Here is a 24,686-nt window from a genome sequence, read left to right on the forward strand (position 1 = left end):
GATGGGGGGGAGATAATAGGGGAAAGAAGGGGAAGGGTCATCAAGGAACGTGTATAAAGTACCCATGGACAAAGACATCTGGGGGTGGGGGGTTGATTGTGGAAGGTGGGGGTGCATAGGTCAGGGAAGAGTACTGGTGGAAAATGGGGACAATTGTAATTGAACAACAATAAAACAATGTTTAAGATGAAAAAACAAAAAGGTGAAAAAGAGCATTAGACAAAGTCCGAATTAGTCATTCCAGGTGAGGCTATGGGCCCATTTCCTGTTTTTGTCAATTCTTCTCCGGAAGGAAGTGAACAAATAGAGTTCAAGCTGTGAGCTCAGTATTACTTTAAAAGGAGAAAAAGTTGTTCAATATGTAATTTATTTTATTAAAATAATAGTTAACGGACCATTGGATAATGGTATTTTGCTAGGCACTATAAAGACAAAATGAAAATGCAAATAAACAAGAAAAATATTTTAAATATAAATAAAATTTCTAATCTTTTCTTGCCACTCCCTGAAATGTGTGCATCCTACTTTAAAGACTACAGTTTTAGAAGACTTAAAACAAGTGAATATGAGTTTGGTTTGACACATCATTAGACACATCATTGGGATAATGGCTGTTATCCCAGAGTACTAATGAATAATAGCATCCCTTTTTCTCTCAAAGGTGTCTTGGTTTAAATGATAGGTTATATCAGCACCATAATATAACCCATTTATAAAACATGGGAATCCTGAATTAAAATTTTTACCCTGAGAGAGCATAAACAACTTTCAGCTTCAGGCAGAATCAGGTATCAGGCATGTTTTCATAGGTAGACACAGTGTTTGGAAATAAAATATTGAACACCTTTAGATGGTATAATACTTCACCAATAGCCCCTCATCTGTAGTCTAAAGGACGCCATTGATCTTTTGAAACGTTTGTTACCAGCATAGTTCTTGGAAACATTGTAACTTTTATTGCCTTCTAGGAGTTACCAAAAAAATGTACTATTGAATCCTCTAAAACAGACGCAAGTAGTTGCTAAAATCTCACTTAGAACTCTAGTGTTTTCCTATATTTAAAGACATAGAAAATAATACTAACTGGCAATCACTTTAAATTTCTAGTCTTCAAATACTGTAGTTGTTATGTGAAATATATGCTAAACTTTAACATGCCCCTTGAGTACCATAACGCCTCTGGAATTTCAAACACACACCAAATGACAGCAGGTCTAGGCTTGCTCGGTTTGTTCCTTCCAACTAAGCATTGTCATTAACAGCACCGGTCAAAAGCGAACCAGTTGGGATGCAAAATCATATGGTCACTAAAACAGTTATTTTTCACTCAGAGCCACAAACATGCCTAACAAAGTAAGTGTCAATATGGAGAAAAGCCCTATCGTTACCTTTCTGCACAGCTAACGGAATTTCTTGAAGTCTCCAGATTGACCAAGAATCAATTGTCATGTTTATCTTTTCTCTTCTTGATTGTTGTCTTTTTAAAGCTTCTTCAGCTTCTGCACGGTCTGTTTCTAGACTTTTAATGAGATGGATGGCCTCTGATAGCAATGTTTCCATTTCCTGCTTTAATTCTGGACACTTTTCATCTTAAGATAGGAATACACATTCACATTTGTTAATGAATGAGCCTATAAACTGGGTGGTGGGATCATGGGTACAGTGGCATCACTATATTTAATATAGATATATGTAATAAGAGAATTTTAGAAAAATAAATTAGGCTTTTAAAGACTGCTTATCACAATGCAATCGTGACATTGATTATAAATTTTTAAAGACAGATTTTTAAAATGAATATTTTATAAAATAATTAGAATAGCTAAATCTCAACCAATATCTTTCGTGCTTAATATTTTATCTGAATAAAAAATACATGTTCTATTTATAAGCTGCATTTTTTAAATTATGCTGTATTTCCTCTGATTCTATGAGAAAAGTAAATCATAATTATTATAACAGATAAATATTGGAAAACCTCAGATTGTTCCTAGAAACAAGACACTTAATATTCTTCACCTTATCAGATAATAACATCCCTAGTTAGCTTTGCTAAAATTTTATTGCTGTTTATAAATTATATTTATTCAGTTATAACCCAAGTTTACCCCCTTAATGAGAGATATTTGTGATTCCTGGTTCACAGCTCTAAAATGATAAGGTTTAATAGTAAAATGATTAATATGACTATTCATTCACCTATTTATGGAAGAAATGAATAGAGAACCTATTCTGTTGTGGGCAATCTGCTCTCTCCCTGGAAAGATCAGTAAGGAATATTGATATGGGCCCCACTCTGGTGATGTTTCTGCTTGTAAACAGTGGCTTTTGCAAAAATGCAATATAACAAGAACACATAAGCAAATACAATCTCAAGAAAGGTAAAGCCTCCCAAAGAAATAAAGCTGACAAAAACAGTTAAACTGGATCAAGAAGAGGGCAACTAATAGATCTTTGTTTTCTTTTGTTTTGTTTTTAGACAATTAAGACAATGATTTTCTACCAGAAGGTAGTATTACATAACAGTTACAAGTGAAAGCTGAGTAGTCACACAATTTCTACTTTGGACCTATGGTCTTATCAAAGAAATTTAGTGTTCTACCTGAAAAAAAATTCTTGAAAAACAGGTTTCTCTATTGCACTGCATCAAGTTGTCTTTTGCCAGACTGGTCCTTTATTTGGTCTCTATTTACTCAGGCTTTTACCCTCTTCCCCACCATGGCCAAATTCTACCACATCCTGAAAACTCCATATTCTTTTTTTTAAATATATTTTGTATTTAATTATTTTTCAAGTACAGTTCTTTGTCTTCTACTCTCATCCCAGCCCAACCCCCCCTCGTGCTCCCCACCTCCCTCCCATTTCTACCCCCCTTAGCTGTTGTCCATGTGTCCTTTATACTTGTTCCTCTAAATCCCTCCCCTTTTTCCCCTGAAATTCCCTCTCCTCTCCCCTCTGGTTGCTGTCCCTCTGTTCTCTATATTCTTAATTTTCTGGGGTTTTTTAATGACAATATACACAATAAAAATTGGGTTTTCCAGCCAACATATGATCCATTAAATTTCTATAACCAGATTTCAGTCTGAAACACATGGTGAAGTGAATACCACTGAAGTTAAAGCACTTCTGATGGGACACATTTGTGTCCAAGGGCATCCATTATGTTCATGCAAGATGTCTTTTATACCACTTCTATCATAGCATTCTAAAATAGATGCTCTGTGTATAACTTGGGGGTCTTCCAATTACTGTAGTTGACATCTCTCTCATTTTTTTCTAGAATACCATCTCAATTAGTTTTTACTCCTTCATATTGAATAAGTGAGTAACCACCTGATATTTTTATCATAAACATTTACAATAACTTTTCCTTATCTCAATACCATCTTCTGTTTTAGAGTCAAATGCACATTTATAATAAACATAATTACAGTTAGTTGAAGTTATTGTAACTGTTAACATATTTTTTCTCCTAGCATTTATCATGCAAAAAAAATCAAAAAGTAATAAATGAAGTTTTCAACTTCATTGTAGACATAACGAGTGGAAATAGAGCTGAACTATGAATGACAGCTTTGAATAAAATAGTCTTGGTTTTAAAAAGTCCTGAGTAGGGAATGAAAAGGGGTGGGAAATGGAACAACCATAATGGCATAATCAATAAAATATATTTTAAAAGTAAAAATAAATAAAAATAAAAATAAATAAAATTAAAAAATAAAAAGTCCTGAGTTTATTGTTACCTTTCATTAAAGGAAGACTTTTAACAAATTTTTGTGGTAAGGAATGGGGAGGAGATCACGTAATATCAAGAATATATTCAAATACATTGAAGAATTTTAACACATATTTTATTCCAATATATAAATTATTTTACATTTTATAAATTGTGAGAAGAATATTAATCTTAATTTCTGTGTACAGTAGCTCTGTGATGTCCAATATGGTAGCTATGAACCACAAGTGACTATTTCCATTTAAATCTAAGTTAAAGTTAAACTTCAAAATTAAACTCCTCAGTCTCACTAGACACAATTCAAGTATTAAAAAACTATATGTAATCAAATCACACAGAAGGCTCTTTGTTAGACACTCATAAGAGTTATAAAACTGTTAAACATTGTGAAAATTACAAATACACTAAACGGAAATCAATGATCTTTCAAATGTAACTACACTGATCTAAGTATGCAGTCTAACTTCACCTTTCTCTTTCCCGGGCTCCACCTCTTCGACTGGTGCAGCGATACTCCGCTCTTCTTTCAGGTCTTTTGTAGCCCTGCTCCTGCGTAATGGGAAAAAAAGAACAAGTTACTACAGAAGGACTGTACTTAAAGTTATAAAACAGATTTCAGGTGATGCTCTTGCATGGAATTTTAAATGTTTGGGGTGAAACTTATATACTTATTAATTCCACTGTGTTGGTGATTAATACAGCAAAATTTTAATAGATGGGCTCTATGCTTCATGGTAAATTAATTGATATTTAAAATTTGTTACAAATGATCTGAAAATTTTAAGGTGATATTTAAGGAGTATGTTTTTTTGTTTGTTTGTTTTTTTAAGAAAGTAGTCTTTCCTGGAAACTGTTGCTATCAGAAAAAAGGAACTTAAAAATTTTTAAATGAACTATTTTTCTAATTTTGGTTTAGTAATTTCTGTAGAATCAATATAAATTACAAGGAGGAAGAATACTATTTAAAATTTGAAGTTAATAAAGTTTAGAAAAATATCCAAATTAAAATGCTACTTCCTTTTCTAAAGAATCTTTTAGCTAAGTTCTATATGTTAGATAACAATATGTTTCTCATTATCAGTATTATTCCAGTCCAATTCCTGGATCCTAGACTCAATTATATTGTATTTCTTTTTTTTAAATTTTTATTAATTTTTGATGTGATACAGGTTCATTGTATTTAAACAGAAGTATTTTTTCTCTGACAAAAGTTATAAGAAAATTAGTATAAACAACAAAACGAGTTTCATTTTTATTAAATTATTACTTTCTTATTTTTTAAAAATATTTTATTTTTTATTTCTAGAGAGAGGGGAGGGAGGGAGAAAGAGAGAGAGAAACATCAGTGTGTGGTTGCCTCTCACGTGGCCCCCACTGGGCACCTGGCCTACAGGCATGTGACCTGACTGGGAATCAAACTGGCGACCCTTTGGTTCACAGCCCATGCTCAGTCCACTGAGCTACGCCAGCCAGGGCTATTTTCTTCTTATTAAAGAAGTAATACAAATTGAAGAAAGCTGGATATCTGACTACCATTTCCTATTTCTGATAGGTACATAATATTTGTTTCATTGTTATTCCACACTTTACTTAGGTAGGTCTGCCTATTCTGAGGTAAGAAATATACTCGGTATATTTTATTTATTTTTATTTCATTTAAATATTTCTTTTGAATAAGGTAATGTACTTTTTACTATTTGTTTGCTTTTATTTGTTTATGTATTAATTTATTTTAAAGCGAGGAAAGGAGGTGGAGAGGGAAACATCAATGTGTGGTTGCCTCTCATGCACCCCCAATTGGGGGACCTGGCCCGAAACCCAGGCATGTACCCTGACTGGGAATGGACCCAGCAACCCTTTGGTTTGCAGACTGGTACTCAATCCACTGAGCCATACCAACCATACCAGTGGTAAGAGCATTTTGCTTTTAAAAATAGAAAAATAATATTCCAGCATCTATTATTAAATAATGCTCTCCTCACAGCCTTGAAATAGCAATGACATGATATAGTATGTTAATCATACATAATTGGATCTGTTTTTGTGTATTGTATATCAAAATTCAGTTAATTTTTAGACCAGCAGAATTTTGTCTTAACTCATATATACAAAAGTCTCGAAGCAGAACATTAACAATTTGGAACTGTAAAATTTAAAAAATTGTTAACAGTATTACAGATGTCCCTATGTCCTCCAGTTGCCCTTTTCCCACAGCGCCCCACCCTGGCCTTCACCTCATTGCTGGAAGTATAAACTTCAATGGCATTTAGTACATTCAATGTTGGCCATCATCACCCCCATCTAGTTCCAAAACTCTTTCACCGCCTCAAAAGAACACCATCTATTTACTGAGCAATCTCTCCCCCTTTCCCCTTCCATTATCCTCTGGCAACAACCAATTTGCTTCCCATCTCTATACATTTATCTAGCATAGATATTTCATATACATGGAATCATACAATGATTGTGTCAATGATTTAACTTAGCTTAATGGTTTAAAAGTTTATCCACAGTAAAGCACATATCAGCACCTCATTACTTTCTACAGTTGAAGAACATTCCATTGCAGAGCTATATAACCCTTTATTTATCTATAAATCCATGGAAGGATCTGAGGTAGTTTCCACCATTCGACTATTGTGAATACTCATGACATAAGCATTTGTAAAGTTTTTGTTCGAACAACTGTTTTGAAATCTTTGGTGTATATACCTCAGAGTAGGATGTTGGGTCATGTGGTTCCTCTAGGTTTAACCACCTGAGGAATCAGCAAACTGGTTTTCCCAGTGTTTGAACCACCATTCATGGGCAAGGGTTCTGATATTTAATAAAAGTGGCAAATATGATGCTAAGCCTAATAAGCCAGTCAGGGAAAGACAAATGCCATATGATCCCACTCATACGTGGACTCTAATGAAAATAAATGATGAAGAAAATAAAAACAGAGGAATGGCTACATGGAACAGACTGACAGATCTCAGAGAGAAGATGGGTAGGGGGACTGGAAGAAATTAGCCAAAAAACATCTCTGCACGTATACAAAGCCCATAAACACAGACCATGTGGTGAAGACCGAGGGGGGGGGGGCTGCTTGGTGGAGGAGGAAAAGTCAGGGAAGTGAGAGAATAGAGAACATCTGTAATAGTGTCAACAATAAAAAAAATTTTTGAAAAGTGTCAACAGTGGGCCATCCCTGTCTTGTTCCTGATTTCGGTTGAAAACTTACATTCCTCACCATTAATTATAGGGGTGAGCAAAAGTAGGTTTACAGTTGTTAGCAAGGAAAGTACAATTAACGAATAATAATGATACAAGAATAAACTCTTTCACATATTCACAACTGTAAACCTACTTTAGCTCACCCCTGTATAATGTCAGTCAAGGAATTTTTCATGAATGTCCTTCATTGTGTTTTGAAAGTTTCCTTCCAATCCTAGTTTCTTTAGTGTTTTCAGCATAAAAAGGTGTTAGCATTTGCCACCTGCTTCCCACATCAGTTGAGATGTTTACTTGGGTTTCCCCACTTCCTTTAATTACTATGTGCATTGTACTAATTGTTTTTGTACTTTGAATTGCTATTCTATTCCTAGCATAAATGACATTTAGTCATGATATGTATGTATAATTCCATTAATATGTTTCTGGGTGCAGGTGGCTAGTACCACATTTTGTTGAGCATTTCTGTATCAACCGTCATAAAGTCATTGGTCCACAGCTACTTTTCTTGTGTCTTTACCTGGCGTTAGCATCAGAATATTGCGGGCCTCAGAGAATGAGTTGGGAAGTATCCTGATCACTTCAACCTTTTTAAAGAGTTTGAGAAGCATTGGTATTTATTTTTCTTTCAACATTTTCTTATTAATCTTCACCTGAGGATATGTTTATTGATTTTAGAGAGAGAAGAAGGGAGAGAGAGAGAGAAAGAGAGAGACAGAAACATCAATCAGCTGCCTCCCTTAAGCACTCTGACTGGGAATAGAACCCACAATCTAGGTATATGCCCTGACCTGGGATCAAACCTGTAACCTTTTGGTGTATGGGACAACACTCCAACCAACCAAGACACCAGTCCAGGGTATTTCTTTCAATGCTTGGCAGAATTCACTAGTGAAGCCATCTCATCCTTAGATTTTCTTTTTTGGGAGATTTTTGATTGATGATTCAATCTCTACTTGTTAGATGGTTTAGATTTACTTCTTCCTGAGTCAGTTTTGATACTCATGTGTTTCTAGAAATTTGACTATTTAATCTTTTTTTACTGATTGATTTTAGAGAGGGAGAAAAGGAAAGAGAGAAAGAGACATGGATTTGTTGTTCCACTTATTTATGCACTCATTGGTTGATTCTTCTATGTGCCCTGACCAGGGATTGAACCCATAACCTTGGTGTATCAGGACAATGCTCTAATGAATTGAGCTACCTGGTCAGAGCTGCCTGTGTCATTTTGGTTACCTAATTTGCTGTCCATACTATTATCACTTGTTAATAATTAAATAAACATTTTTATTTCTGTAAGGTTTGAAGTCAAGTTCTAATTTTTTATGATTTTAGTAATTCAGGTCTTTTTTTTTGTCAGTCTTACTAAAGGTTTGTGAATATGGTTGATCTTTTCAAAGAAACAACTTTTATTTTCATTGAAAGTATTTTTCTTACCATTTTATTTTTCTCTGCTCTAACATTTATTATTTTCTTTCTTTTGCTAGCTTTAGCACATTTATTCTTTTTTAGTTTTGTAAGGCATAGAGTTAGGTTACTAGATTTGGCAACCTTCTTTTTAACATAAGCATTTACAGCTAGCTATAAACTTTCCTGTAAACACTGCTTTCTGCATCCTGTAAATTTTGGTACATTGCTATCATTTTTCATTCATCTTAAAATATTTTATAATGTCTCTTGTGATTACATCTTTGACTCATTAGGTTTTTTTAGTGTGTTGTTTAATTATACATATATATGCATTTTTAAATTTCCTTTCATTGTTGATTTCTAATTTAATGCTATTGGGGCACAGATGATTTTGGTATGATTTCAATGTTTGTAACTTTATTGAGATTTGTTTTTGGCTTAATATATGATCTATCATAAATAATGTTCAATATGAACATGAAGAGAATTGTGTTTTCTGCAGTTGTTGGGTGAAGTGCATTATATAAGATAGGTGTAGATGTTTCTAGTGTTGGTCAAGTCCATTTCCTGACTGATCTTTTTTTAGTTCTTTTATACATTATTGAAAGTGAGCATATTGAATTTTAGCACTCTTATAGAACTGCTTATTTCTCCCTTAATTACTGTCAGCTTATACTTCATATATTTTGAGGTTTTGTGTTTAGAGTATATACACACACACATACACGTACTCTATAGTATGTGTGTGCGTATATATATACATATATATATATCTCTTCTTGATGGAGTGATCTTTAATCTCTCTCTATGTATGTACATATATGTAGTGTGTGTATATATATACACACACTACGTATAGTGTATATATAGAGTATATATATGTGTGCATATATTATATATACAAAATTATAAATTTATATACATACATACATATACATATATATGTAAGAAGAAAATGTATATATCTTCTTGATAGAGTGATCTTTAGTCAAGATACAAGTATTTTATTTCTTGTAATATATTTTGACTTCAAGTCTGTTTTGTGTAATATTAGCATAGCCATGCAGCTCTATTTTGGTAACTATTTTCATGAAATATATGTTTTTTCCTTTCCTTTTCAACCTACTTGTGTCTTTGGATCTCAAGTGACTCTTGTATAGACATAATAGAGTTGGATCCTTTATTTTTATCCACTCCAGTACTTTCTATCTTTTAATAAAATACATTAATACATTTCCATGAAAAGTTATTAATGATAAGAAAGGAGTAGCTTCTGCAATTTTGTTGTTTTCTATATTATATATTTTTTGCTCTTTATCTTCTTCATAACTGCCTTCTTTTGTAGTTAGTTGTGGGATTTTTAAAAATTTGTTTGTTTTTTTCCTAGTATATTTTAGTTTTCTTCTTATCGGAACTTCTGTGTTTTTAAATTTATTTTGTTTTTAGAATTTTTTAATGGTCTCCTGGCGGTTACAATGAATACCTTAACTTCATAAAAATTTAGTTTGAATTAAAATCAGTATAGTTTCAATAACATTAAAGAATTCTGTTTCTTTACTCCCTCTGCTTATGCTATTTTCACATATTGCACATTTACACATGGTTTCACCACCATTAATTTAGATTTATACTTATGCCTTTGCTCATTTATATTTTTAATTATATAGGAAAATAAAGGAGATAACAAAAATAATGGTGTTACACTGAGATTTGTATTTATCTTTGTAGCTACCTTTACTGTTGCTCATTGTGCTTTTTTTGGCTTCAAGTTACCATCTAGTATCTTTCAATTTTGCCTGAAGAACTTCTTTTAGGATTTCTGGTCGGTGTACTAGTAATAAAGCCCCTCTGTTTTTGTTTATCTAGGAGAATCTTAATTATTTCCTTATTTTTGAGGAACACTTTTCCAGACAAATTTTTTTTCTTCAGCAACTCAAATACGTAATTTCACTGCCTTCTGACCTCCATAATTTCTGATGAAAAAGTGGCTGTTTTTATTCAGGATCCCTTGTACATGGTAAGTCACCTCTCTCTTGCTTTCAGTATACATGTATACCCTGATTTTCAAAAGTTCACATTACGCCACTTTGCTTTTACAAAAGACCTACATTAGCACCTCGTTTCACCAAGTGAAAGGAAACCAAACAGAATTTTTGCTTTTAGAAAAGTGGCAAAAAGCTCAAGTAGTGTTCAGCATTTGCTTTGCAGCAGGTCATTTTAAAGGCAGAGAATACCCTGAGCAGTGAGGGTGACACCTCCAAGCTCCTTCTCTGGGAATGGCAGTCAGCATCTCAGCATCAAGCCATGGAGCTCTGAACTATGTGAGCAACTCTGCTTCATCTCAATTTATTTCGTGTACCCATTAGCCAGATGTGTTCTAAGGTATCAGAAAAGCCTAAGAGAGTGTGTAAGAGTGTCATGCTTAGTGTAAAACTAGATGTAATTAAGCTTACTCTGTATGATTCTGGGAGTCTGAGAATGCTCAGAAAATTTTCCATATAAATTACTGGTATTTGCTTCTTTGTTTTGCGTCACTTCAGTTTACAAAAAGTTTCACTGGAATACTCTGCTTTTGGATACAGAGGAAACTTGTAATATCTTTGTCCCAGGCGTTCAAAAATTACATTAAAATGTGCCAGTATTGATCTCTCAGTTTATCATGCTTGGAGTGCTCTGATTTACTGGAAGTACAGATTTGTGTTTTCATCAAATCTGAGCAGTTTTCAGCCAGTGTTTCTTCAAATATTCTTTCTCCCCCTCTTTATCTCCCTAGTCACGCTTGAACTCCTAATGTGGGTATATCAGGAGTTCAAATACGATTTTTGGTGACGTCTCTGGAGTCTCTTTGGCTCTGTTCATTTTTCTTCATTTCTTTGACTTTATGCTCTTTGGCCTGATTGACCTGTCTTCAAATTCCTGATGCTATCCTCTGTCTGCTCAAATGTGTTGATGAACACCTCTAATTAATTTTTTTTTCATTTCAAATGTTGTATTTTTTTATCTCCATAATGTCTATTGGGCTCTTTTTTATATTTTAAATTGTTTTATTAATATTCTATATTTGTTGAGATGTTAGATTCCTGATTTTGTTTTGTCCTTTGTCCATAGTTTCCTTATCTCTCTGAGAATATTTAAGACTGTTGTTCAAGCCTTTATATAGTAAGTGCAATGTTTGGCCTTCCTCAGGGCCAGTTTCTAGTTCTTTTCTCATTGTTAATGCAACAAACGTTCTTTTCTTCTTTGCCTGCCTCATAATTTTTGTGTAAAACTGAACATTTTGAATATTTACCTGTGAAATGTAAATAAATGTACCCTCCCTCTGTTGGGGTTATTGTTGCTATTTGTTGTGTGTCATTGTTATTTATTTGTTTAATGATTTTTTAAACACGTTTTTAACATCTATATTCTTTGTCATGTGTGGCCACTGAAGTAAGTATTTCATTAGCTAATCAGTGAGCTTCTGTTTTGCCTGGAGCCAAAACATAGAGAGAGGGCATACCAAATACTGTCCCAGCCTTAACAGATCGGCTCTGTACTGGAGTACTCCTTCAATGCCTATCTGGTCTGTTTATATCTCTGCCTTTTACCATCAGTTGTTGCCTGTGCAGATCCTAAAGATTAGCCACAGGCAAAAGATTAGGGTCTTCTTGATTCTTTCCTTAGCATGTGTCAAGAACCAAACATCTGTATACACTTCTTTTCAAAGCTTTCGGTATATGTGAAAGCTTTGAGAAGCCTTATTCTCTCATGTATCTCCTTTCCCAACCTCTTCTTTCCCAGGCATTTTGGTTCATCAGATGCTTGTTCCAACTGATATCAATAGTGTCATACAATGGGGGCAAGTATATGCCTTCAAATGCTTTCAACAAACACTCCCTGGAAGTGGTTCAAACTCTTGGGGTTACTCCAAGTCAGGCACCACGGTGTCAATCCTTCAGGGAGTTGGCAGACAGGTCAAAATACTGAACCACAACTATTAAGAATAAGGTCCATATTGTTCCCTCTGGCACTAGCAATGGTGCCCCAAGTGCAGGCTGCCCTCTTTATGGCCCCCACTGATCTGGGGGCTGGAGGATGGCCAGGAAGCAGTATAAAATGCCAGTGTTCTCTTACTATAATTCAGCAGACTCTTCATTAACTTTTCCCATGGTTGTTGTAAGTTTTTGACTAATTACGGACTTTGGAAAATGTTGATTCTGACCAATTTTTGCCAAATTTATAGTTGTTGTGTGGTGGAACAGGGCCCTGGAAATTCCTGTTCTGCCATTTTTAGTAATATACTAATTTTTATATTTTCAAATTATATTTTAATATGCAATATGAAAAATTATGCTTTCAATTTTCTGTTTGTTTTTAAATAAAACTCACCTATAGCAGGTTAATCAAAATGTACACATTAAAAATTAAAAGAAGCAAAATAAGATCTTACCATTCTTCAAAAGAAGTTTCAAACTGTCAAAATAAAAGATCTCAATAAAAATCAAATTTTAAACATCTTAGAAAACAACAGCAAACTTAACCTTTACTTGAACTCACTGGTAAAATTATAGATATACAAAGGATATACAGTCAAAATGTTATAGGTTTCTTAGATAATCTCCTGTTCAAGATGTTGAATGGTATACATCAATACCTCTGTTCAATTCCCACACCATACCAAAATTTCTGGAGAAAAATATATGTGTATGTCAATAAAATCACTGGAACATATTGAAGAATATCCAGAAATAGGAAGTCATCTGATGGGACTGTTAGTAAAAATAGAGCAAAAAAAAGTATAACTTGGAAGAACAAATGGAGATCATCATCAAGGTGTAAGAATAAAAAGGTGATAATCAAAGTAAATAATAGAAAGTTTGCCTGTAGTGACATTAGCTAGTATTATTGCTTTTCCCCTCCAAGAATCTAGAATACATGGCTAAGAAGTTGCTTTCTAGTCATTGTCATGAGAACTCTCTACCCACACTGGATATCTAAGATGGAACGTTTGTCTAGAAGTTATGATTTCTAGAGAAAAACAAAACAGAGCCTACATAACTAGCAAAATCTCACATAAACGCTATTAGGCTGGAGAAAAAACAGACAGCTTCACCAACGAGTGAAAATATTTTAAAGTGCTAGAAATTCAAATGTAATCTTATTTAGGCAAAAAATAGAGGCCCTCGACTCCATTATACTTTTATGGGAGTACCGCTCTACCCCAGGTAACTTAAGAAAGAAAGTTAATTACATTGACTGCTCACTTTTCCTCACCTTTTATATATAATCACTGATTTGTTTTGATTCCACCTCTGGAATGTGTCTCAAACCGAAACAAGTCTTTCCATCTGTGTTGTACCATCTTCCTTTGGGCCACTCCCGTTTCTGCCTGCATTATTACTGTCAGAACCCTTTCTCTGTCTTTTCTTCACTAGTTACTTCTTCCTCCCATCCATCCTCCATTAAACAGGCCAAATGCCTTCCATTTCTAAATACATTTTTGGATTAAAAAAAGGTGTGGTATATATACTTAATGGAATACTACTCAACCATAAGAAAAGATGAAATACTGCCACTTGCAACAACATGGATGGATCTTGAGAATATCACGCTAAGAGAAATAAGTCAGACAGAAAATGTCAAGAACCATGTAATTGCACTCATATGGGATATAAAACTGAAGGCAACAAGGGGTATAAAATGAAGAAACAAGACAGACAGACAAAAAGTCATAGGCACAGAAAACAGTATGGTGTTTACCAGAAGGAATAGGGAGTTAGGGGGAGTTCGTAAAAGGGTAAAGAAGGTCAAATACAGGGTGATGGAAGAAGATTTGACTTTGGGTAGTAAATACTCAAATATGCAGATGGTGTATATAGAATTGTACATTTAAAACATACCATTTTATTAACCCCAATAAATTTAATTTAAAGAGACTTACTTTTATCAATAATCTGTTTAAAACCCTCCTCTGAATCTCTCTTGCTACATGATTAATTCACACTCCTTGGCATGACATAAAACCTCCTTTATAAAATAATATATACTCTGAAGCTTTATGTCCCTTCATATACTCTGCTCTAGCCTTGATTAACTCTCTTACTTCTTGGCCTTAACCCATGTAATTTCTTATCTCTAGCTCTCACTTCTTCCCACAAAACCGTCTTTGTCCTCCAAAGCTTAGGATAGTTATCTTTCTTTGAAATCTCATATAACATTTTACCGACCACCCTGTATTTTAGCTGTTTCTTTATGTCTCCCTTTCTCTCTCCTATCAGATTATTAAGGTCTTGGAAGTTAGAATTTATATATAATTTCCACTAACCATAATACTTACCAGAACGTGGCACATTATAAGCATTAAATAAATACTTTTGAATTAATGGATTAGAGGATAATTCTCTAAATTATGTCAGGTTTTACATAAGGTTGCTTTTTTGAAACATAGAAAGAATATATTCATTCTTAAAAAAAGTTTTTCAAGACTTTATGTATTTATCTTTAGAGGGGAAGGGGAGGAGAAAGGGAGAGAAATATGTATGGTTGCCTCTCATGGGTCCCCCGATAGAAACTGGCCTGCAACCCAGGCATGTGCCCTGGCTGGGAATTGAACCGCAGTTGTTTGGTTCGCAGGCCTGCACTCAATCCACTGAGCTGCACCAGCCAGGCCTAATTCTTAGATTTTTTTTATATTTGGCACATTGTTTGACAAATATTGCCTATGTTTTCAAGATGATTTGTACTATTGAAAAGGGTATGTATAGAAAACCCCAAACTGACTGAAAATTCATATGTATGAGTATTCTTTTCAGATGAAAGTAGGTCTGAGTGGGGAAATGGTATTCAGAATTAGTACTCAACAGCTAGATATATTTTACAATAAAAAGGAGATTCCTAGCATGAAGTTAATTTTTCCCTTTTTTTAAGAATAAAAAATAGAATGTTTTGTGAATACTTTCTTTGTCTCAAAAATTTAAATAGTATTTAAACATCTAAAATGTTTGGCAATAGTTTCCAATACAAACATAGAGTTAAAAAAACAGGGTCAGTTAGAATGTTATACACATCAAGAAGGAGTTTCTAAGCGATATTGTTTAGAGTAAGTAAAGTGTTTGATTTCCACTATAATGTAATTTTTTAAAGTATGCATTATTTGACATTTTTAGTCCTCTACCACACTGTTGTTTCTCTTTGCTCTTTGAAAAAGACAGTAATCAGAAAAGCATAGACTTTTGTGGTGAGTTGGATAAAATTGATAATATCATAATCAATGGTTATAATGTATATGGCAACAAGCGAAATTCTTAGCTTAAACAGGAATTTTACTAAAATAATTTCAAGTGACTTTGGGATATTTTAAAAACTTGCCTAAATATTTCAGATGGGCAGATATGAATGTGAAGCTCAAACTGTTCTCTGGTATAGTGGGCTTTTCCTATACTCATCATTTAAACATTCTGGTTATTTGAATGCCAGGTACCTGAAATTCTGCCTTCTCATATCAGATCAAAGATTGACTGAAATAATTTTTCATGATGGCTTCATCACATCTTCAAAAATATTGCTAGATAAAGTCTTGGTATTTTACCCTAAAATATTTATAAAAATTTAAATAACCTGTCTATTTTTATCAGTAAAAATCATATCATTTTTATTACACTATAATGAGGGTCAAACCAAGAATATTAAATAGGCATTACTCACATATTGAAGACTTAAATTTTTGGATAAATATATCACAACAAATTAAGCTGCCTCATAAGCAATTTCCTTTTGATTGTTCTGTGATATTTCAAATGGCTTCTTAAAACTATCATATGAATAAGCTTACTTGTAGGATTTTGCACTTTTCAGGATTCTAAGTTGCCAGTTTCCAAAACCAAAAGATATCATTTTCCTGATTATTAATTAGTTTAGGTTATATTAACATATTAATATACTTACTAAATATTCATCATCTTCTCTGTTTACTAATCTTTTGTACATTTTCTTTTACATTTATTTGTATTTTCTTATTGACTTGTAGGAACAAAATATTATCCTTAGTTTGTTATATATTTTTAAGCATATCCTTCAAGTTTGACTTATCTTTTTACTTTCTTTATGACGCCTTTTAGAAAAAAATTTCTTAATTTTAATTTATTTAAATCCATAATTTTTCCTTTAGCTCAAGTATTTTACATTTGCTTAAAAATTCTTTTCAGGTGATGCTGGGAAGATGGCAACGGAGTAGGACAGAGCTAATGCTAGCTCCTCTACTCATGGGTGAAACTCCTGGCAGATCTATAGAGAAACGGCACAATAAACCATCGGTTACCCAGCATTTATGAAATTAAAAGACCAGAGATTGTGACCGACGCTGAAACACCAGACAGCGGCAGAGTCAGCTACTGGAGCTGGGACACACGTGGCCCCAGTGCTGCCGCCAGAGCAACAGACCTGGGAGCCGGGGAGTCAGATACGGGAGCCGGACACTCCAAGCCACTGTGACAGTCCTGGGTGACAGAGGAGTCAGGAACCGGAGCTGGGACATTTTTGGCCCCTGTGCCGATGCCATAGCTACCGGTCTGGGCAACAGAAGGGTCAGTTACAGGAGCTGGGACACTGGAGGCCCCTGTGCCACTGCCATAGTGACGGGACTGAACCCTGGGGAGTCAGGTACGGAAGCCGGGACTCTCCAAACCCCTGTGACGCAGCAGAGGAGCCAGCTACGGGAGCCGGGACGTTCTCAACTCCTGTGCCCCTGCCATAGGGACTGGACTGGACGCCGGGGAGTCAGTGACTGGACTGGACACCGGGGAGTCAGGTACGGAAGCCGGGACACTCCAAACCCCTGTGACGGTCCTGGGCGGCAGCAGAGGAGTCAGCTACGGGAGCTGGGACATTCTTGGCCCCTGTGACATTGCTGTAGTAAGGGGCCTGGGTGCTTGAGGAGTTGGCTACTAAAGCCGGGACATTCAGCAGTGGTAGGGGACCAACACAGGGACCAGCACGGGGACCAGCGCGAGGACCAGCCTGAGAGTAGGTGGAGAAGGAGAACATCAAGAAACTTCAAGGAGTCTGCACCACTGACCTTCACAAGCATCATACCACAGAAGTTCACACCATAAACCCAGGGTTTCAGAACAGATCAATTTTAGAAGCAGAGACTAACAAGAAGAGTCTCAAACAATGGGAAGACAAAGAAACAATCCCCAAATGAAAGAAAAAGCAGAAACTTCAGAAAGAATGTTAGATGAAATAGACGCTGATCAACTATCAGATAGTGAATTCAAAGCACTGGTTATTACGCAGTTCAAAGAGCTCACAGTGAACTACCAGAAACTACAGGGGAACTACAATGATCTCTCTGCAAACTACATCAACATTAAAAAGGAAATGAAAACTATCAGCAAGGGACAAGAGGAAATGAAGAATACAATTTCCGAATTGAAGAACACAGTAGAAAGTTTCAAAAGTAGGATAGATGAGGCAGAGGATAGGATTAGTGAGTTGGAGGACAAGGTAGAAAGCATCTCACAGAAAGAGCAAGAAAATGAAAAGAGGCTCAGAAAGAATGAAGAGGGATTAAGAGATATGCAAGACAATATGAAACGTAATAATATCCGAATAATAGGAATACCAGAAGGAGAAGAAGAACAAGGGATAGAAAATGTATTTGAAAGAGTAATGAGAGAAAATTTCCCTAATTTGATAAGAGAAAAAGTCACACAAATCCAGGAATCACAGAGAGTCCCAATCAAGAGGAACTCAAGGAGGCCCACTTCAAGACACATCATCATCAAAATGGCAAAATTCCAAGACAAACAGAGAATCTTAAAGGCAGCAAGGGAGAAAAAAGAAATAACATACAAGGGAGTCCCAATAAGGTTAGCTACTGACTTCTCAATGGAAACACTCCAAGCAAGAAGAGGATGGCAAGAAATATTCCAAGTAATGAGAACCAGAGGCCTACAACCAAGGCTACTTTACCCAGCAAGGCTCTCAATCAAAATAGGTGGCTAAATAAAGAGCTTCCAAGACAAAAGAAGCCTAAAAGCATACGCCTCCACCAAACCAGCTCTACAAGAAATACTAAAAGGACTACTTTAAGGGAAGGAAGGATAAGAGGGAGACAGAGAGGAACACAGGTACAAAAATGGCAATGAATAAGTACCTATCAATAATAACCTTAAACATAAATGGATTAAATGCTCCAATCAAAAGACACAGAATAGCTGACTGGATAAGAAAGCATGTCCCACACATATGCTGCCTACAAGAGACCCACCTCAGGACAAAAGACCATCGCAGACTTAAAGTGAAAGGCTGGAAACAAGTTTTCCAAGCAAACGGACATGAAAAAAAATCTGGGGTAGCAATTCTCATATCGGACAAAATAGACTTCAAAAAAAGGGCCATAAAGAGAGACCAAGAAGGTCACTTCATTATACTCAAGGGAAGAATCCACCAAGAAGACATTAACATTGTAAACATAGATGCACCAAGCATAGGGGCACCCAAATATATCAAGAAAATCTTAGAGGACTTCAAGAAAGATATTGACAGCAACACAATTATAGTAGGGAATTTTAACACCCCACTATCAAAAATGGACAGATCTTCCAAACAAAATATCAACAAAGATATTGTGGCATTAAACAACACCCTAGATGAAATGGACTTAACTGATATATATAGAGCCCTTCATCCCAAAGAAGCTAAATACACATTCTTTTCAAATGCACATGGATCATTTTCAAAGATAGACCACATGATAGGACACCCAAAATCACGGAGACTGAATGGTATGCTATTAAACAACAAATGGGTCAAGAATGAAATTAGGGAAGAAATCAAAATGTTTCTGGAAATAAATGAAAATGATCTCACAACAACCCAAAACTTATGGGACACAGCGAAGGCAGTCCTGAGAGGGAAGTTTATAGCAATACAGGCCTACCTAAAGAAGATAGAAACATTTCAAACAAACAACCTAACCCTATGCCTGCAAGAACTCGAGGAACAACAACAAAGACAGCCCAGAGCAAGCAGAAGGAAGGAAATAACCAAGATTAGAGCAGAATTAAATGGCATAGAAACTAAAAGCACAATTCTAAGGATCAATGAATCCAGGAGTTGGTTCTTTGAGAAGATAAACAAAATAGACAAGCCTTTAAGTAGGCTCATCAAGAAAAGATAGAGGACACAAATAAACACAATCAGAAATGAAAGAGGAGAGATTACAACTGATACCACAGAAATAGAAGGGATTGTAAGAAATTACTATGAAGAACTGTATGCCAAGAAATTTGAAAACCTAGGGGAAATGGACACATTTCTACAAAAATACAATCTTCCAAAACTCAGTGAAAAAGAAGCAGAAAATCTAAATACACCAATAACAGCAAAAGAAATGGAAGCAGTCATCAAAAAACTCCCATCACACAAAAGCCCTGGACCAGATGATTTCCCAGGAGAATTCTACAAAGCATTTCAGGAAGAGCTAACCCCTATTCTCCACAGACTATTCCAAAAAATCCAGAAGGATGGAAAACTCCCAAATTCTTTTTTATGAAGCCAGCATCATCTTAATTCCAAAACCAGATAGAGACACAACAAAGAAAGAAAACTTCAGGCCAATATCGCTGATGAACATAGATGCTAAAATCCTCAACAAAATATTGGCAAATCGCATCCAACAATATATCAAAAAGATCATACACCAAGACCAAGTGAGATTCATCCCAGGGATGCAAGGATGGTTCAATATTCGCAAATCAGTAAATGTAATACATCACATAAACAAAAGCAAAGACAAAAACCACATGATCATATCAATAGATGTGAAAAAAGCTTTTGATAAGGTACAACACCCATTTATGATAAAAACACTCAGCAAAGTGGGAATAGAGGGAGCATTTCTCAAAATAATAAAGGCCATATATGAGAGACTTACAGCCAATATCATACTCGATGGGAAAAAACTAAAAGCTTTTCCATTAAGATCAGGAACAAGACAAGGATGTCCACTTTTACCACTTCTATTCAATATAGTATTGGAAGTTTTGGCCACAGCGATCAGGCAAAAAAAAGGAAATAAAAGGCATCCAAATAGGAAAGGAGGAAGCAAAACTGTCACTGTTTGCAGATGACATGATAGTGTACATGGAAAATCCTATACACTCTACCCAAAAACTGCTCAAACTAATTAATGAATTTGGCAAAACAGCTGGTTACAAAGTCAATATCCAGAAATCAAAGGCATTTTTGTATACAAACAATGAATCAGCAGAAGCAGACATCAAGGAAAAAAATCCCATTCAATATAGCAAAAAGAAAAATAAAATATCTGGGAATAAACCTAACTAAGGAGGTAAAAAACCTGTATGCAGAAAACTACACAGCCCTGAAGAAAGAAATAAAGGAAGACACAAACAAATGGAAACATATACCCTGTTCATGGATTGGAAGAATTAACATCATCAAAATGTCCATACTACCCAAAGCAATATACACATTCAATGCAATACCTATTAAAGTACCAATGGCATATTTCACAGACATAGAACAAACACTTCAAAAATTTATATGGAACCATAAACGACCCAGAATAGCAGCTGTGCTTTTGAGAAAGAAGAACAAAGTAGGAGGGATCACAATACTGATATCAAACTGTATTACAAGGCCACTGTAATCAAAACAGCCTGGTACTGGCATAAAAACAGGCACATAGACCAATGGAACAGAACAGAGAGCCCAGAAATCAACCCTACTCTATACAGTCAATTAATATTTGACAAAGGGGGCAGTAACCTAAAATGGAATAAAGATAGCCTCTTCAACAAATGGTGCTGGGAGAACTGGACAGCTACGTGCAAAAAAATGAAACTTGAGCACCAACTTACGCCATATACCAAAATAAGTTCAAGATGGATAAAAGACTTAAATATAAGCCTTGACACCATTAAAGTCCTAGAGGAGAACATCGGCAAAAAAATTTCAGATATTTCACACAGCAACTTTTTTACTGATATGTCCCCTAGAGCAAGGAATATAAAGGGAAGAATAAACAAATGGGATCTCATCAAAATAAAAAGCTTCTGCATGGCTAAAGAAAACAGTATTAAATTAGCAAGACAACCAACTGTATGGGAAAACATATTTGCCAATGATACCTCAGACAAAGGTTTAATCTCCAAAATATACAAAGAACTTACACGACTCCACCCTAAGAAGACACCCAACCCAATTAAAAAATGGGAAAAGGACTTGGACAGACAATTCTCCAAGGAGGACATACAGAACATCCAGAGACACATGAAGAGATGCTCAATATCGTTAGCTATCAGAAAGATGCAAATTAAAACCACAATGAGATACCACTTTACACCGGTCAGGATGGCTATCATAAACAAAGCAACAAACAACAAATGTTGGAGAGGGTGTGGGGAAAAGGGTTCCTTAGTTCACTGTTGGTGGGATTGCAGACTGGTACAACCATTATGGAAAACAGTATGGAATTTTCTCAGAAAAATAAAAATTGACCTGCCTTTTGACCCAACAATTCCACCGCTGGGATTATATCCTAAGAATCCTAAAACATCAATATCAAAGAACCTATGTACCACAATGTTCCTAGCAGCACAATTTACAATAGCCAAGAATTGGAAGCAACGTAGGTGCCCATCAGTAAATGAATGGATCAAAAAACTGTGGTACATATACACAGTGGAATTCTATGTAGTAGAGAGAAAGAAGGAGCTACTGCCCTTTGCAACAACATGGATGGAACTGGAAAGCATTATGCTGAGTGAAATAGGCCAGGTGTTGAAAGACAAATACCATATGATCTCACCTTTAACAGGAAGCTAAACAACAAAATAAATAAGCAAGCAGAAAAAAAATACAAAGACACTGAAATAGAGAACAAGGGGACAGTGACCAGAGGGGAGAGGGAAAGGGGAGGGTTAAGGGGAAAAAGGGGGAGGGATTTGGAGGAACAAATAGGAAGGACACAGGGACAAGAACTAAGGGGGGTGGAAATGGGAGGGAGGGAGGGAGCAAGGGCGGGGGAGGCTGGGATGGGAGAAATAGACAAAAAAACTGTACTTGAAAAATAACTAAATAAAATTTTTAAAAATCTTTTCATAATATTTCCTTTTCTTGTAAAATTTTAAAGGTTTTTACTAGAGATTTAATTGTATAACAATGTGAATTGTTTGTGTTTAACAATAGAAGAGGTAACACTTTTCATTTAAAAAAATTTTTCTCAACATCAATTTTATTCCAAAATTCAGTCATTTCTTAGAAATAAGCTATGCTGTATCAGTCATATATCAAGTTTTCAGAATGACTGTATCTGTTTCTGACTCCTGCATTTCATTGGTTAATTTTACCTCTGGATTACAATAAATCATTTCACTAATTTGCCTGTTTCATACTATATTTTGATATCTGATATGATAGTTCCCTCCTTTTTTTCCTTTATAGACATCTCTGGCTATTCTTGGGATGTATAAATTTTAAAATAAGGTTATCATATTCTATGCAAAAACCTATTGGAATTTCAAGTAATTGCATTCATCATTTTGATTATGTGCATGAATTTAATCTCTTCAGGAGTATGTTTTGGATTCTATTGTATCTACTATACTAAAAGCATAACAAAATTCCAGCAGTATAGTAAATACTAAGACCTGTTTAGAGAAGAGAACTAAGTAGGAAGTAAACAGGGAAGATGGGCAAATTGATGAAAACTTAATGTTAAATTATTGATTCTGTAAATACAGTCAGGAGCTGCATAATGTTTCCTCTACTCTATATGCTGCTCTACTGCATTAACAGGGGATGATTATGTGCTTTGCTTTGAACAGTGAAACTTCAGCAAACATAACACAAGCAAAGCTTTGTTAAGCATCTGCCTATTGAGACTTGTCCTTTTAGAATGTTCTCCCAGCCACTGGACATGTGAGTGAGGCCATCTTTATCACTATCCCCAGCTGAATGAGCAGATGTGCATCCACATTTTTGGCCCCAGGCAAGAAACAACAATATTTCCCAGCTGAGCCCAGAAAAAATTGCTCAATGGTAACCAAATAGATGTTTGCTTTAGCCGCAAAGTTTTGATGTGTGTGTTTGTGTATATGTGTATAGCAACAGATAACAGAAAAAAATAGTTACTTTTATGGAGGTATTTTCATCAGAATAATGGAGACCAAATGCAGATTTCAATGAAAAGTGGGGAAGCAGATAGATTAAATTTAGACAACTCTTCAGAGGTTAAGCGGAACAGTAAGAAAAAGTGAAGAAAGGATATGTTTAAAGGTATGTATGAGGTAAAAAAAATTTTTTGTGAACAGGAGAAACATCAATATTTTAAATGGTAGAGGAGTGAGTAGAGAAAAAAGGATCTTGTTATCTTCTTTTCTTAATAACAAGATCTTTGAAAGATGCCTGAAAGACGGAATGTAGATGAAGGCATTAGCCATTGATGGGGAAAGAAAATCTTCCAGGAAAAGGACAAGGGAAACAATGTCTGCAGAATTCTGTTCATACATGGGTAACAAAGGAGTCTGAGGTATTTCTGTTATTATGTCTTCCATTTGGGGGGGAGTAGGAGATAAATGAGTAGTTAGGTGGAGGACTTGGGAGACCTGCACAAAGGAAAGGATTGGAGTAGATATCAGAGAATGATACTAGAGAAAGTTCTGGTTGACAAACAGCATAACTTCAAAACACTATTAAAGGTCCCATTAAGGTTAGAGACCAAAAATGTATAATATCTTAAATTGGAATTATTGTGTAATATTCTTTATCACTGTTCAGCAGGTTGTGTGTAGGAGAGGAGATGGCACACCATCAGAGATCTCATCAGGGTTGGCATTTTTCCAGACAATAAGGATGACAGGATAAAGATGTAAAGGACCAAACATACTAATTTAAGAGATGGATTGACTAGGCAAGGAATAAAGGAAAATGGGAGTGATAGAATGAGAAATAGTGGCTATGCCAGGATTCAAAGTGTCCTTAAGTTTCAGATGAAATATCATTGATAGCTCAAAGTATCAGCAATTTGGTCAAGAGGGTCAGATGATTAAATATTAGTTTTCAAACTTAAAAACAAATATGAAACGGTATAGTCAAAGCAAAGTTTTTCCAACTAACATTGTAAACATTTTAACAATCAAGTGTTTTGGTCCTCCTAGCTGACATGCTGTCAGGACAGATGACACAGCACAGTAATAAACGGGGTGCTGTCAGAACTCACATACACCTGCTCTGAATGCTGGCTTTGCCACTGACTGTGAGATCTGGGGAGAAACCCACCTGTGGAATCATTTTCCTCAACTACAACTGAGGATAA

At 35.2% G+C, this 24,686-nt stretch overlaps 1 protein-coding gene across 1 annotated transcript in view; it reads right to left on the minus strand.

Annotated features, from left to right (window-relative positions):
* CCDC178 (coiled-coil domain containing 178) overlaps positions 1–24,686 on the minus strand; it is a 327,320-nt gene that overhangs the window by 257,456 nt on the left and 45,178 nt on the right. The window contains exons 5-7 of the mRNA XM_037154533.2: positions 12,792–12,814; positions 4,206–4,285; positions 1,389–1,589 (exon numbers count right to left, since the gene is read on the minus strand). Coding sequence (XP_037010428.2) covers positions 1,389–1,589; positions 4,206–4,285; positions 12,792–12,814 — 304 coding nt within the window. The remainder of the gene's footprint in view (positions 1–1,388; positions 1,590–4,205; positions 4,286–12,791; positions 12,815–24,686) is intronic.

The sequence above is a fragment of the Artibeus jamaicensis genome, unplaced genomic scaffold (genome assembly GCF_021234435.1).
Source record: "Artibeus jamaicensis isolate MK-2021 breed Jamaican fruit bat unplaced genomic scaffold, CSHL_Jam_final contig_354, whole genome shotgun sequence".
NCBI lineage: Eukaryota > Metazoa > Chordata > Mammalia > Chiroptera > Phyllostomidae > Artibeus > Artibeus jamaicensis.